Source organism: Peromyscus maniculatus, chromosome 9 (assembly GCF_049852395.1).
Source record: "Peromyscus maniculatus bairdii isolate BWxNUB_F1_BW_parent chromosome 9, HU_Pman_BW_mat_3.1, whole genome shotgun sequence".
In the NCBI taxonomy this organism is placed as follows: domain Eukaryota; kingdom Metazoa; phylum Chordata; class Mammalia; order Rodentia; family Cricetidae; genus Peromyscus; species Peromyscus maniculatus.
The window spans coordinates 9,714,859-9,729,405 of NC_134860.1; the positions used below are offsets into that span (position 1 = coordinate 9,714,859).

General features: G+C 45.7%; 1 protein-coding gene across 3 annotated transcripts in view; it reads right to left on the reverse strand.

The window, feature by feature from the left end:
• The window catches only part of Wdfy4 (WDFY family member 4), a 254,176-nt gene that overhangs the window by 225,668 nt on the left and 13,961 nt on the right, over positions 1–14,547 (reverse strand). For all 3 annotated transcript variants that reach the window (XM_006976744.4, XM_076544367.1, XM_076544368.1), the window contains one exon: positions 6,248–6,497. In XM_006976744.4, coding sequence (XP_006976806.1) covers positions 6,248–6,481 — 234 coding nt within the window. In that variant the 5' untranslated portion in view covers positions 6,482–6,497. The remainder of the gene's footprint in view (positions 1–6,247; positions 6,498–14,547) is intronic.

Sequence of the window (14,547 nt, forward strand, 5' to 3'; positions counted from 1 at the left end):
CATATACAGGCCCCAGGCTCTGTGAGAGCACACTGCTTTCTACAGCCAGGCCTCCAGAGCATCCTTGTCACTTTCATCTAACAAATAAAATGTCACTTGTCTCAAGTTCAGTCTCTTGATTGTGAAATGCATAAGTATTTTTTCTGCTTCTTACACTGCAAACTCATCAATGAACTGAAAGGGACCACATTCTAGAGCCCCCAGTTCCCCTCCTAGACATGTTCCCTAGGGAAATGTTGGAGCTGGACAAGATACTTCTGTGGCCTTACGTGTGATTGGGGAGAATTGGAGAAAAAAACCTTACTATGTGCAATAAGATGATGGGTGAATAAATTGAGGAATGCTGATATAATAGGATACAAAAAGCCCTGAAAATATAAAACTGGATGTTTTGACATGAATAAAGTCCAGAAATGGAATGTTGTGAGAACCAATTAGGCAAGTTCATCACAGTAGGCATTGACAAAGCCTTATAGCAGCAGCCAAACTGTGCTGTAAGCTTCTGTTGTATAAAACTGATAGCTGTTTGTGTCTAATTCCAACCACACAGACAACGCAGTACACACCCCACATTCAATATGGCTTATGTTTGCAAGAATGGTCTCTACGGTGTGTCCACAGGACTGTGTTTCATTTGGTATTTACCAGGTGGTGAGGATTCATGTGCTGTGTCCTGAGCTCAGGGTTGCATGGGGTCTGACTTTTTGGTTTTGTGTTTTGAATTCTGTTCTGTAAACATTGACCCGGCTGACACAGGACTGTAAACAGAGGGAGAGCTGGTAGCACTCTAGAACTTTGATAAAAACAATGAAACTGCTGGCGACCGTTGGACACAGTGTGTCTTCAACAACACTTGGCAGGCAGAGAGAAGGATTACAGTACCCACAATGCACAACAAAAATGACAGCGAAATGCATCATGGGATGGTCTTATGCCCACCGATCTTCACACCAGCCTTTGGGGTTGGCAGTGCTTTCAGACCCATTTTGCAGAAACAGAATGAAGTGGTTGGTTTTAGATGTCAACTTGCCACAACCTTGAATTACCTGGGAAGAAAGCCTGAATGAGAAATTTTCTAGTCAAGTTGGCCTGTGTGCATGTCTGTGGGGATTTGTTTTGGTTGTTAATTGATATGGGAAGACTCAGCCCACTGTGGGTAGCACCGTTCTCCAGGCAGGGGTCTTGAACCATGTAAGACATGATAAAGTTAAGTGCAAGCAGGCAGACAGCCCAAGTGTATTTGTTTATCTCTGACCTTGACAATAGATGTGATTTGGCTAAGTTGTTAGAGTTCGTGCCTTGACTTCCCCTCACTGATGGACAGTACCGTGGAATTAAGGGTCAAGTAAACCCTTTTCTCCCTCTGTGGCTTTTGGTCAGGGAATTTTATCATAGCCACAGAAATGAAACTAGAATCCTGGGAGTGAGGGAGGAATTGAGCAACAGAATCAGTCAAGGTTCAGCCTTAAGAGTTCAGTTGTTTCAGCCAGGCATGCTGTTACATACCTGTGGTGCCAGCACTCAGGGGCTGAGGTAAGAAGATGATGAGTTCAAGACCAGCCTGGGCTACATAATAAGACTGTCTCAAAAAGGGGGGGGGGAGAATAGGAAGAGAAAGAGGAGAGAGAGGAGGAGTTTAATTCTTTCACATACAGGGAGCCCAACCAAGTAGCCTTTTTATATCCATGAGCATGACAGCTACCACCAGGAAACAAGGAGTCACTCAGACACATAATCCCTAGATGGAAAATAGTCCTTTGGGCTTGGAATGAGGTAGGATATTATCCTTCCCCAGGACCACGAACTCTGTTGTGCAAACTTTCAAATAAACTCCTTACCTCCTCCCTGTAATCCCAAGCCCTTCAAAGACCAATTTTCAGGCCATTGACTCTGGAGCATGGATATTGTCTCGGGAGCCATGGGACTCCTGGAGGCACGCGACAATAAAGCAAATAGGGCCACTGTGATTTGAGCAGTAATTGTACTCAGAGCTGGGGCTCCCAAGGCACAGCTTCTTCCTGGGACTGTGATGGGCGCTTGCTGGAGGCTGCTTTAACTCTTTCCGGCCACCAGGGTGCCGTTTGGTGCTCAGAGCCAATCAGTCACCAAATGGTACCGTGGAGGTTCCGAAGAGTTAAAGTAGCTTCCAAAAGGCCCTCATTTTTTCCCAAACTGGGACTTGCATGCTGAGAGAATATTGCTCAATATTTAAAACAAAAAACAAAACTTATATGTACTAACATTATCTAAGCTGTACCATCATGCCTTGTGGCTGTCCCTTCTCTTCTCATGTAAGAAAGAAAATGGTGTTATGATCTCCAAAGGAAAATAACAAAGACAAAAGCTCATGAGGAGAAATGGGAGCAAACCTCGGCTTCTCGGGACAAAAAAAAAAAAAGAGGCTGGGTTTCCTGCCTGACCATGGTATTATTATCACTCTCACTGTGGCCTGGGAGGTTTGCCTTTCAGTTCCAGCCTTTCCCAGGGCTTTATGTCAGGCTTCTGCTTAGTGTGGCACCGTGAGCAACCTCTTTACAGAGCAAAAGGGAAAGTGGCTGGCGCAGTGAAGCTTCTGCTAAAATAACAAAAATGCAGCCCCCAGTGAGAGCAAACCGCCGTCGGTCTCCACTGCAAGGAGGGACGGACTCGGGGGGAGCTAGGAGAGACACCAACTCTCTGGGTCCCCTCTGGAAATCACACTCTAAAAGAATCATTGGTGAGCCCCCCTGTTATATTCAGTGTTGTTTATCTTTCTTCAGTTACCAGTAGATTTACTTTTTAAATGACCATATTCAATGAAACACACTCCATTAGATCAATAGTTAAAGAGTGGGCACAGCTCTGTCCTCTCTCTGTCTCTCTGTCTCTCTGACTCTGTCTCTGTCTCTCTCTGTCTTTCTCTGTCTCTCTCTGTCTCTCTGTCTCTCTCTCTCTGTCTCTCTCTCTCTCTCTCTCTCACACACACACACACACACACACACACACACACACACGCACGCAAGCACGCACGCACACACGCACGAGCGCACAAACACATATGTTCCCCTGGTCAAAGATAAATTCAACAATTCTATTTGTCTCTGTTTTTGTTTTGGTTGTTTTGTTTTAGTTTTCACTGATCATGTGAGATGAATGGGAGGGAGAATGGGCATAGTCCTGCACACGTGGCTCCTCACTCAGGACTATCTGACCTTTCTACCACGTGGTAGCAATTCGTTACAAGTGAGCACCCCAGCATTCCACGTGACAAAAAGCAGCCACAGAAGTTTCCTGAGCCCTGTGTCTAGAAAAGTTTTCCTTCCCTATTCTTTTAGCCAAGGCACCAAAACCTACCTAGATTCAAGAAGAAGGCTGTGGTAAATGCAGAGTTGTGGCGCCTAGTCCCAACAGACACATCTACAATGCAGCTCCCATACCTAAGGCTCAGGGATCACTGAAGAAGTGGGGGCAGGAAGATAGTGAGAGCCGGAGGATCGGGGAGTTCACTGTTAGATGGTGTCGTCTAAGACTGTTGGAAGCTATGCTCATGAAGTCTCACCAAATGCGAGATGAACGAGGACACAGTAGTAGATACACTATGTGGACAAGGAAGACTTCAAGAGGTCTATAACCAAGAGGTCTACAGGTATATAACCCTAGACAAAGAACTACAGGCAACTAAAGAATGCTGAGACCAAGAGAAATAGTCTTCCCCAAGGATCATACACCAACTGTTTATCCAATACCAAGTGGTCAATCCTGAAAACATATGTATAGGAATAATATTATAGGGTCTGAGCAGGTTATATTTATGTATTTAGAAATATGTGTATATTTATATTTTTTTAAAGTGGTACACCAAAGCTTTTGCTGAAATAAAAAAAGTGTGTGTGTGTGTGTGTGTGTGTGTGTGTGTGTGTGTGTGGTATTAAACAACAATTAATGAAAAAGAGGCCATGAATTTAAAAGAAAGCAAGCAAGGGTATATGAGAGAGTATGGAGGGAGCAAAGAATAGGAGTAATTATGTAAATATTTTATAATCTCAAAAATTACAAGAAATAAATTTTTTAAAGAAGGAACAGAGACTTCCTCTCTTGCATGAAAAGTGTGAGCCCATTGACAGAATCCCTAGTCCACCACATCCACAGATCTCCCATTTCTCCAATGTACCTCCCCAGTTCTATGCATTGAGAGGAGGGATTTTACAGTTACTTCTGGGCCCTCTCTGCCTCACTTCCTGTTTTTCCTCAAAGCACAAATTCTAAGAACAATTTTTAACGATGAGACCTACAGCATTAGCTCCCCTGCTATCTGTGACCACAGAGTATCTTTGTATGGCCTGGAGTGTCTCCCATCTCCTGGAGCAAACTCAGCCAAAGGCTAGAACCCGTGCATGCATGCTTTCCCCAAGCATGCTTCTTCTTCCGCATGAGCTCCTAGGATGGGGAACGTTCTCAAATTTCAAAGCCCACAGTTGCATGGACAAAGAACAGCAGTCCTGAGACGCTGTTGCTCCCTGTGCTACAGAAGCCACTGGCCCTGGGTTGCTTCCCATGTGGTGCAATGACCCCTCTTCCCTGCCTGCCACACCCTCAAGTCAGCTGCCCAAACGTCATGTGTGCAGGGAGTGACAATCATTTTGTCACCAAGGGAAAAGGAAGACTCTAGCCAGCCACTGCATCGAGAGTCAGTATGGGCCAGGGAAATGGAAAGCAGATAGGCCCCATCCTACAAACTCAAGCACTGAGCAAAGGAGCCCAGTGATTAGCAATGCTGAGATTAGGCAGGCTTTTCAGTTCAGTTCTGCTCCCAACTAATAACTGGATAACCTTGGGCAGGTCTCTCAACATCTGCAGACTTCCTCACTTAGAGTTGGCATAAATTTAGGTCCTGTCCATAATGGGACTATGGTGAGAACCTATAAACACCTAGCCCAGCTCAGGTCAGCTCCGGTCAGCCCAAGCCAGGCAGAGTGATGGTGAGTGTTGACTAGGTCTCATGGATGACAGTATCTGTTCAGCTGACATCACAACACTGGTCTGAAGGTCTTACTTCTGCCCCCTGCTAAGTGTTTGAACTTGGGGCATCACTCTATTCAGGTACCATTTGCTTCTATCATGCTCCTGGATTTACAATGAGTTCGAATCCCAACAAACCCACCGTGAATGAAAATACATCAAACACAGCTAACCTACTGAGCATGCTTGACATTGGTAGTTCAGCTATCATGCCTAGGCTGACCAGGAGCTGGGACTCACTGCCCAAGTCCAGCATAGAGAGGGAAGATCATACCAGACACTACCAGCCCCAGGGATGATCAAGATCTTAAATCTAAAACCCAATTTCAGCTGACCACACACTAGTTTGCACATAAAACTAAAACATTGTAAGTCAAACCATGGTAAGTCAGTGAGCATGTTTGTATAGTTTGGGTAGTGCTAGTTAAAGACAGAACAAGGTGGTGATACTAAAAAAGGGAGACAGAGCACAGCCCTGGGGAGGAGCTGGCCTAGATCAAGATTAAGACATTGTTACCTTCATCCTGGTCTTACCTCCACAAGGCTCGCCCTTTCTATATCAGTCTGACTGACCAAGAAGCTGCTCCAGTTGGCCATGACCTCACACCTCAGGAATAGTCCTTTCCAAGCAGGAGCCACTCAAACTCACATGTGTACATTGCCTTCATTCAAAGAACATTCTAGATCACCTTTTTCCCCCTTGGGCCCAAAATGAAGACTCAAGTTTAGTCATTCCAACTCAGTCAACCGAAGTCATCCAGGGTGTTTTATATACACTCAGGAGTTTCAGCTGTGCAGGTGCTGGTATTGTTGTATCTACCGATTTTTTTTTTTCAAAATAATTGGAGAAATGATTTCCATATTGCTTATAAGCCTTATTGTTTATAGTACTTCATGACACCTCATGAACAACTAAGACAAGCCTTCTCCGACTCATCAGAGACCACTTGCGTTGATATTCAAACCACCAACTTCATTTCTAGACATCCCTCAAATGTCTCAAAGCCTATGGTGGCAAAGAGCAGCAGGGTCCCCACGATAACAATGAAATATGTTTCTACATAGCTAGAAATGAAATATCCACACAATCTCACCAGAAACAAAAGGTAAATGGCTGAAATACACAGCTCACTAAATACTCAGTCATGATCATTGGCCACTGGGTGTATCCAAGCATCACAATGCACCCCACAAATAGCTATAGTCCTTGTATGTCAAATAAAAATAAAATAACATTTGGGGTTCTGACCTTTAAGAACAGGGGGAGAAGGCTCAGCAGGCTCTTCCGACGTTCTTCCGGGTTCTTGTGTATCAGCTGCTGGTATTCCTGAAATTTCTTTTCAAGCATGTCCCAGAGGGCAGTGGGGCCAGGATGCTGCCCTTCTGCTGGAAAATCAGGCTGCACAGCAGGGGACTGGCCTTCATTTTGGAAACTGGAGTCCCCGGGTCTGTCCTCAGCCTTTGAAAGATCTTCAGCCTCCATCCTCAGCAAAGCAGATCTGAAGCCAGAACAGACAACTGAAAATGAAAAGTCCTGCTGTATCACTTCCTGGTGACTGATTGGAAGGAAGGTCCAACATGACTCAGTTTAGCTTCCAAAGAGTAAGTACCTGAAACCTACTAAAATGAGGAAGGATTGTCCAAAAGACTCAGATTTAGATGTGGTTAATATGCACATAATTAATAATACCACATTGCCGGGCACTGTGCAGCATTCCTTACACAGACTCTCATCCAGTGACACTGAGTGAGCATTCTGACGCTGCCTGCGGATACCATAGGGCCAGAGCCATGAGGAGAATATACATCAGGGTGATACGCTAAAGCCTGAACGCTACTCCAAGCTGATCCTCTTCTAAGAGACCGCGGAAATAACGGAGATGTACAAATACTTAAGCAGCTTCTGTAAAGGCACGAGATGCTTTAAAAACACAAGTCGTGGAGACTGGGGAGACAGCTCACAGGTTAGGAACACTTGTTGCTTCTGCATGGGACCCAGGTTTGGTTCTCAGCACTCATGCAGTGGCTCACAACTATTTGTAATTCCAGTTCCAGAGATGCTACACCCTCTTCTGTCCTCTGTGGGCACCAGGCACACATGTGGTGCACATACATATATGCAGACAAAGTTCTCATGCACATAAAATAAGATAAATAAATATTTTAAAAACAATTTTTAAGTCTTGGGTGTCTTAAACAATTGTTAACTAAGACATAATTCATACGACACACAATTCACTTACTAACTTTTCTAAGTTACGGGCATATATGTTATGCATATATACAATTGGCATATACATATGTATATACCATATACACATATATGGCATTTTAACCATTTTGAAGCATTTAAGTGTTATAAATATAGCTGAAGATGGCCTGGTGCGCACACTTGTACTCCCAGTACTTGGGAAGATGGGGAAGAAGGATTACAAACTCAAAGCAAGTCTGAGCTGTGTAATGAGTTACAAGGAAGCCTAGTACATAGCAAGACCCTGCTTCAGAAAGAGAGATGAGAGAGAAAGAGAGGGGGGAGGGAGGGAGGGAGAGAGAGAGGTAGATAGATTGAGAGAAAGAAAGAAAGAGAGAGAGAGAGAGAGAGAGAGAGAGAGAGAGAGAAAGAAAGAAAGAAAGAAAGAAAGAAAGAAAGAAAGAAAGAAAGAAAGAAAGAAAGAAAGAAAGAAAGAAAGAAAAAGAAATATTCACAGTTGTGTGAACATCACCATTAGTAATTCCTAAAATGTTTTTATGGTCACGGAATCTATATCTAAATCATGACTTGTACAACTTAAGTTTGAAAGGGTAGGTTCCTCATTCTCTCCCAGCATTGTTTACCCATAGTCAATATTTTTAGAAGACTGTGTCCTCAAAATGACCCTTGAAGCCCTGAGCTTCCTAGGGCCCCTCTTTAAGTGTATACAGGAACAATCTTTGGAGGCCAGCACCCTCAAATCAGTAAACAGAAGAGCCAAGCCTTAGGGACAGTAGCAGCTATATCCAGTTCACCTGGCAGCTACCCCTGCCACATGCGAGCACACACGCGAGCGCAAGCACACACACCAGGAGTTGCCTTTGTTTGTGTCCTTGACTTTGCACTGTCAAACATCTCCGATGAGATGTGACTGGCTCACAGCACAAGGCAGGCTTGGGGTCCATTTGTCTGAAGTGAAACACACTCCAAGTAGAGACCAAAATATCTAGGCTTCCTGCACAAGGATCTCCCCAAATTCAATGTTACCGTGCCAGAATCCATCCCGAACTCAAACTCGGAGGCATGCCTGCTACACTTGACTGCAGCAGGTGAAAGGGGACTAGACGTTATTGCTGTGTTACCTGGGAAGCTAACCACACCCCCAAACATTCTGAACTAGCTCAGGTACAAATCTGTGCATCCCCTGCCCCTCTCCTGTCACGTGTGCGTCGTATTCTCAGACTTCATTTCCAGAAATCATTTTTTCTTGTTTTTTAATAGATTAAAAAAAAAGTTGTGGTACATCCATGCAGTGGAATATTGCTATTCCATTTCAAATGCAATGAACAAACTGATAAATATTAAGTATCAGCTATGCTGGATGAAAGAATCAGGACACAGGACACCACAACTAAATGATTTCATGTGTGTGAAACTTGAAAGCATTTATAATCTGTTGACCTAGGAACAGATCAGTGGCCACCTGAGTCTGAGGGTAAGGGGGAACTTCACAAGGCAGAACACAGTGGGATTTTTGAAGCTATGAAAATATTCATTGTTGATCATGGTGTTAGTTACATGAATGCATGTATTTAGCAAAATGTAAATGAAATGTACGTTTAAAATGGGCGCAGCTGTTGCTGGGACGTAGAACGCCCCTAAAGTGCTCTGGGCAGGCAATGGAGTCCCTCACACCCTCAGTCTCTTCCCTGACCTTGGCAGGCTCTCCTGGTGGCCTCTTTATTTTCTTATTCCTTGTCTTTCTATTAGCCTCTTTATCCCCACGCCTGCTTGGTGGGTAATGTTCTAGTGACGTGGACACGTTAGAAGCACTGCCTACAGCACCTGGATTCTGTGTGCCTACTTTTCAAGCATCCTGATAGCCTGGTCTTTCCAGCATCTCACTCAACATGGTGTCTTCGGACAGGAACATGCAGTTGTGGATTTGTCAAGTCTGTGTCCTCCAGCTGCCGCCTATTTGCAAAGTGGTGTTACGTGTGCATCTACTCGACAGTTCTCACAGTGGCAGAGGACCGACTCCCTCCCAGCCTTTGGTTCTGCACGCTGTGCTGTGTGTGCGGGGTGGGGAGACAGACCATGCAGGCTGCCTCATGGGACTGGATGGGATTGACATGAACCCAAAACTGAGTGGAGAACATATGCATGCTCAGGTCAACCAGATTCCACCGAGATGCCTCCAGAAAACAGGCATGGGGCACACTCCCTCCAACAGGCATTGGGGGACTCCTCCCTCACTTCACAGCCAGCCCCCCTGGATTGACATCATCCTACCTTCTAGTGCCTGCCAACGCCATTGAACTGAAGGTGCCCCGCTGCCATGCGGGTGTGTCTGCCTGAGCGGGAGCACCCTCCCTGTGCCTTCTGGGTGTGTCTGCCTGAGCGGGAGCACCCTCCCTGTGCTTTCTGGGTGTGTCTGCCTGAGCGGGAGCACCCTCCCTGTGCTTTCTGGCCTTCTGGCTCCTCCTTGGTGAGCTGACTACCCATCCATCATCTTTGCTTATTTGTCTTTGTCTTGTTGGCTTCCAAGAGTATATTAAAGAAGACAGTCTTGATGATTTAAAAAATTTTAAATATCAGGGACATGGTTCAGTCAGTATAGTGTTTGTGCTGAGGACCTAAGTTCCATCTCCAGAACCCAGATGAAAAGCCAGGCGTGGTGGCTCATACTTGTAATCCCAAAAAATGGGAGGTGGAGACAGGTAGACCCTGTGGCTCCCTGGCCAGCCTGCTCAGCAAACTCCAGGCCAATTAGAGACCCTGTCTCAAGAAAACATGATGGAGCTGAAGAGCTAGCCCAGCAGTGAATAACACAGCTGCTCTTAAAGGATACCCAGTTTGGTTCACAGCCCACACAAGGCTGTAATAACCTTCTGTAACTCCAGTTCCAGGGGCTCCAAGCGCACATATGATGTGATATATATATATATATGAGAGAGAGAGCCAAAACACACATAAAAAAATAAAAGTAAATAAGTCTTTTATCTAAAAAAATGGAAAGATACTGAAATCTGACCTCTGACCTTCTTATACATGCATAAGTACCCATGCATACAATGCACCCATACAAATACACATACATACATACAACAACAAAAATACAAATATCTTCCAGGGATATTTTTCTGTTATAAACTGCTTCATAATTTATTTGGTTTTGCTATAATGAATCTTTCTCATTATCCTTAACATCTCCGTAGAGACAAAATGTAGGAGGCATGGAGGTCTTTCCGCTCACACACAGCGCTAGGGGAGCCTGGAGTGTTAAGCACATAGGGTGGTTCCCTCAAGGGAGCAATCCCTGTTTCCCACCCCGGATGGAGGCTGGGAGCAGATGTGCTTTCTAGCCTGGTGACCTTTGCACTATCTGTATGGCTAGGGACTTTTCTGGCACTGGACCCTCTCCTAAACCCTTATCAAAAATTTTGTTTTTCACAATAAATCTATAAAACCTATCTTTGAGCTAGAGAGATGACTCAGTGGTTAAGAGCACTGGTTGTTTTTCCAGAGGATCCGGGTTCAGTTCCCAGCATCTACATGGCAGCTCACCACTGTCTGTAACTCCAGTTCCAGGGAATCTGATACCCTCAGACTAATGCACATAAAATAAAATAAAATAAAATAAAATAAAATAAAATAAAATAAAATAAAATAAAATAAAATAAAATAAAATAAAATATTTTAAAAAGCAAAAACAAAAAACAGAACCTACCTTCACGAACTTTACATAGAATTTCAGTGAAGTAACATCTGATCTGTATTTAGCTTATTTTGTTCCTCAGGGGATGCTTTGTTGTGCGTGTGGGATTGAGTTATCACCAGAATAGTTGTTATCATCACCAGAATAGTTTTCATCAAACTGTGCTGTGCTTAAATATGCCTGAAATAAACTACTTGGGCTCAAACTCCAAACGTTTAAACCAACTGAGTCGTTTTGAACGGAACTGCCTTCTTGGTTCCCAGGATCACCACTCTGCTGGCTGTGAAGGTCGCAGAGGCTCTGGCAGCTGAAGAGAGCTGTCCGTTGCTTATTTCATGATGCCACACACACATGATGCCAGCTACTCGCCATTGCAAACAATCCTCCCATCTAAATGATGAGCCCTAATGCTTTCCTAAACTCCTGAAAGGAAGCAGCCGGCTCTAAAAGTCAGTACATGTTCTCAGCTCCTGGTCATGCTTTCAGTGAAGCTTTCTCCCACCGCCGCTGGGCACAGGGGTGTACTGTATGTCTGGGATAATCCCAGTTATTTTATCAGAATATATTCATTTTACAAAACAATGAATTTCCTCGCGACATTTTTTACCCACGTGCATAGTACACTTTGATCGTTCACCCTAATTACCTTCCCTCGTCCCAATCCTCCCGATTCCATTTAGTTCAAGTCCTGCTGGTTTTACAAGGACAGCAGACGCAAAGCAGACACTCCCTGTGGCTTCTGGCTGTGCGTGTGCTACGCAGTGAGGAGCTGGGGGTGTCATCTGTCCAGCCCGCTCCTTCAGGGCCCCCACAGCGGCTGTCCTGCGGTCAGATCCCAGTGTGCTCTCGGCTCTCGCTTCCTTGTAAGGCTCTCAGCTGCTTTCCATGGCCTTACTCCCAAGGGCATGCACACATCTATGGAGCATTGGGTCTAAGCATGAACGTGCTTGACAAAGTGTTCTTGACTGAGTACATGAAAGAATACATGAGCCAATGAAGGAATCAGCCTCCATGTTGATTGTGCAACACACATGCGCGCGCACACACACACACACACACACACACACACACACACACACTCCCCTGTGTCCCTCTTTAGAACACGTTCTTGTCCCTTACTCTAAGATCTCCATCTGCTTCCCCCAAACACTGAGAGACACTCCGTGCCAGTCAAACTGCTCTCCTTACGGAGCTGGACCATATCCAGAATGGAGCCACACACAGTCCTACTAAGCATGGGCACTATCCTGTCACCAGCCATGCTGTGAGCATGCTCACAGGCTCCCCCAGCCAGCCTGCTCATAGAGGCTGTATCTGAGCACCTACACAGCACCGCCCCCCCCCCCCAATCTTGGGAATAAGCAATGGGGAAACAAAGCCTCGGGTTGGAAAAGAATGTGTGTGCCTGATGGGTGTGATGATGCACACCTTTAGTCCCAGCACTCAGGAGGCAGAGGCAGGAGGATCTCTGTGAGTTAAAGACCACCCAGATCTACACAGCATGCTCTAGGGCAAGCAAGGCTACAAAGTGAGACCCTGTCTAACAACAAAACACAACGAAGATGTGGGGCGTGCACCTGACATAGCCTGTCTCCGCTGGGTGGAGAAGCTGCGTTTGCTGAACTGAAACACGTGACTCACCTTCTCGGAAACACACCGAGACTGTTGAGAAACAGAAGTTTCTAACGAATACGGATCCATGGAATTAGCTTCTGACTCAGAAGTGAAGCTGGGGCCACTTCTGCCTCCTGGCCCTTACCTGTGTCTGCTTCAGTTCTGTTTGTCACGGGAAGGAAAACTAGGGAGGAGCCGGTGAGGCTGGTCAGGGTAACGGCCGTCAAGAAGAAACGGCTGTAATGGCCTCCTTACCCAGAAGCAAGCACCACAGGCAAGCTCCCAGATTAGTTCCTACCTAGAGAGAAAAGGAACCAGTATGGGGAGAGGGCCACTGGAGGGGTCTCTAGACACTGGGCCAGAGCAAGGCATTCACCCCACACACTAAATTCAAAGATTTTGTTTAATTCCGGGGTGTGTGTGTGTGTGTGTGTGTGTGTGTGTGTGTGTGTGTGTGTCTGAGTGTATGGATAACAACCACATGTATGCAACAAGTACAATGTTTAAAAAGGTGCTAGAAATAACAAGCTCAGGCAATATTTAAAAAACAAAACACTTGCATTTCCTGCCTCTTCTCCCCAAGCTGCCATCTTGAAAGGACACACATGTGCATACACACCTGCACTAACACACACACACACACACACACACACACACACATACACACACACACACACACACGAGAGAGAGAGAGAGAGAGAGAGAGAGAGAGAGAGAGAGAGAGAGAGAGAGAGAGAGAGAGAGAGAGAGAGAGAGAGATTTTATTGCCATTCCTGAATTTCTGTTGAATCACAAGCAGGTAGACCTTTCAAACTGTATGATGTGACTTAACAACCTTTGACACCAAGATTCCAGAAAGTGCTTAAGGAAAAAGCTAGTCTGGACTGTAGACTCTAGGGGAAGAAGGCACGTGAAGCAGCCTCAAGAGCAGGCTGGAGGGAAGCCTGGGCCTCACTCCACAGCGGAGGGAAGCCTGGAGATGAAAAGCTGATTCCGTAGAATGAGGATAAAATCTCCTCCCCACTTGCATGTCTGTGACTCTTCTTCCAGCTTGTGAGCTCTGAAATAGGTGCTTGCCACCAGTGTCACAGGTCTGGGAACAACTCTAGACCAGGAGCCACTGAATGCAAGAGTGGCTGTCCGTGTGTCTGTCTTTCCTTCCCTCTCATCTAGTGAGTTCTCCACACCTGGCCTGTGTCATGGGTGTGCAGATGGATCTAATTCCCAAAAATACAGAATGCCCTTCCCCTCCTTTCTGTCAAGATGAGGACAAAGGGGGGTCACTTTGTCATTAACCAAATCCCTAGGTGTGTGCACACATCCCATTCCTTCACAGAGAGATAGGAAATCTCTTATGGTCTGAGAAGCCGTAACATTTGCCACATTTGTGGCAGGTATTGAATCAAAGGGGTAATGGGAAATCGGTTATTGATTGGTGAATGACTAGCTCTGGACAGAACGGACATCTGTAAAATAGGATGAGCATACAAATGAGCCCTGGTACCAAGACCAGACAATCAATAGGAGGAGGCTGGCTCGGAGAACATGAGGAGAACCGCAGAGTGGACCAGAGCCTAGGAATTCCTGTAGAATGTGGTCCAGGGCCGAAGGCAGCCTGTGCTGTCTGGAGCCTGAACTGTCTGCTGGGCTCCAATGCTGAGCTGAGAGTTTCCTCTAGGCCTCTCCTGCTCCATGACAGACCCTGCTGTGTGGGCCAAACATCAGCTCCTGAGTCCAGCATGTGCTCGCTGTCCTAAAAAACCACACAGCCCCTTCCTCATTCTGCACTGTGATATTTGATTAGTCTTTAGGATCCAGCCCCAAAACAAGGTACACTGTCCCGGTCCCACTCAAGACCCCACTTCTCTCCTGCATCACTTCCTCCTAGCCTAGTCTCTGGGTCTGTCAGATCTTAGGTTTTTCTCCCAGGAAGGAGTTGGTCTGGATGGATGTCACAAGGTCGTGTACAAGTGAGCCTGAGTGTTCAAGACGGGGCTGGAGGTAAGGCTTCACTATCCTGAAGAAA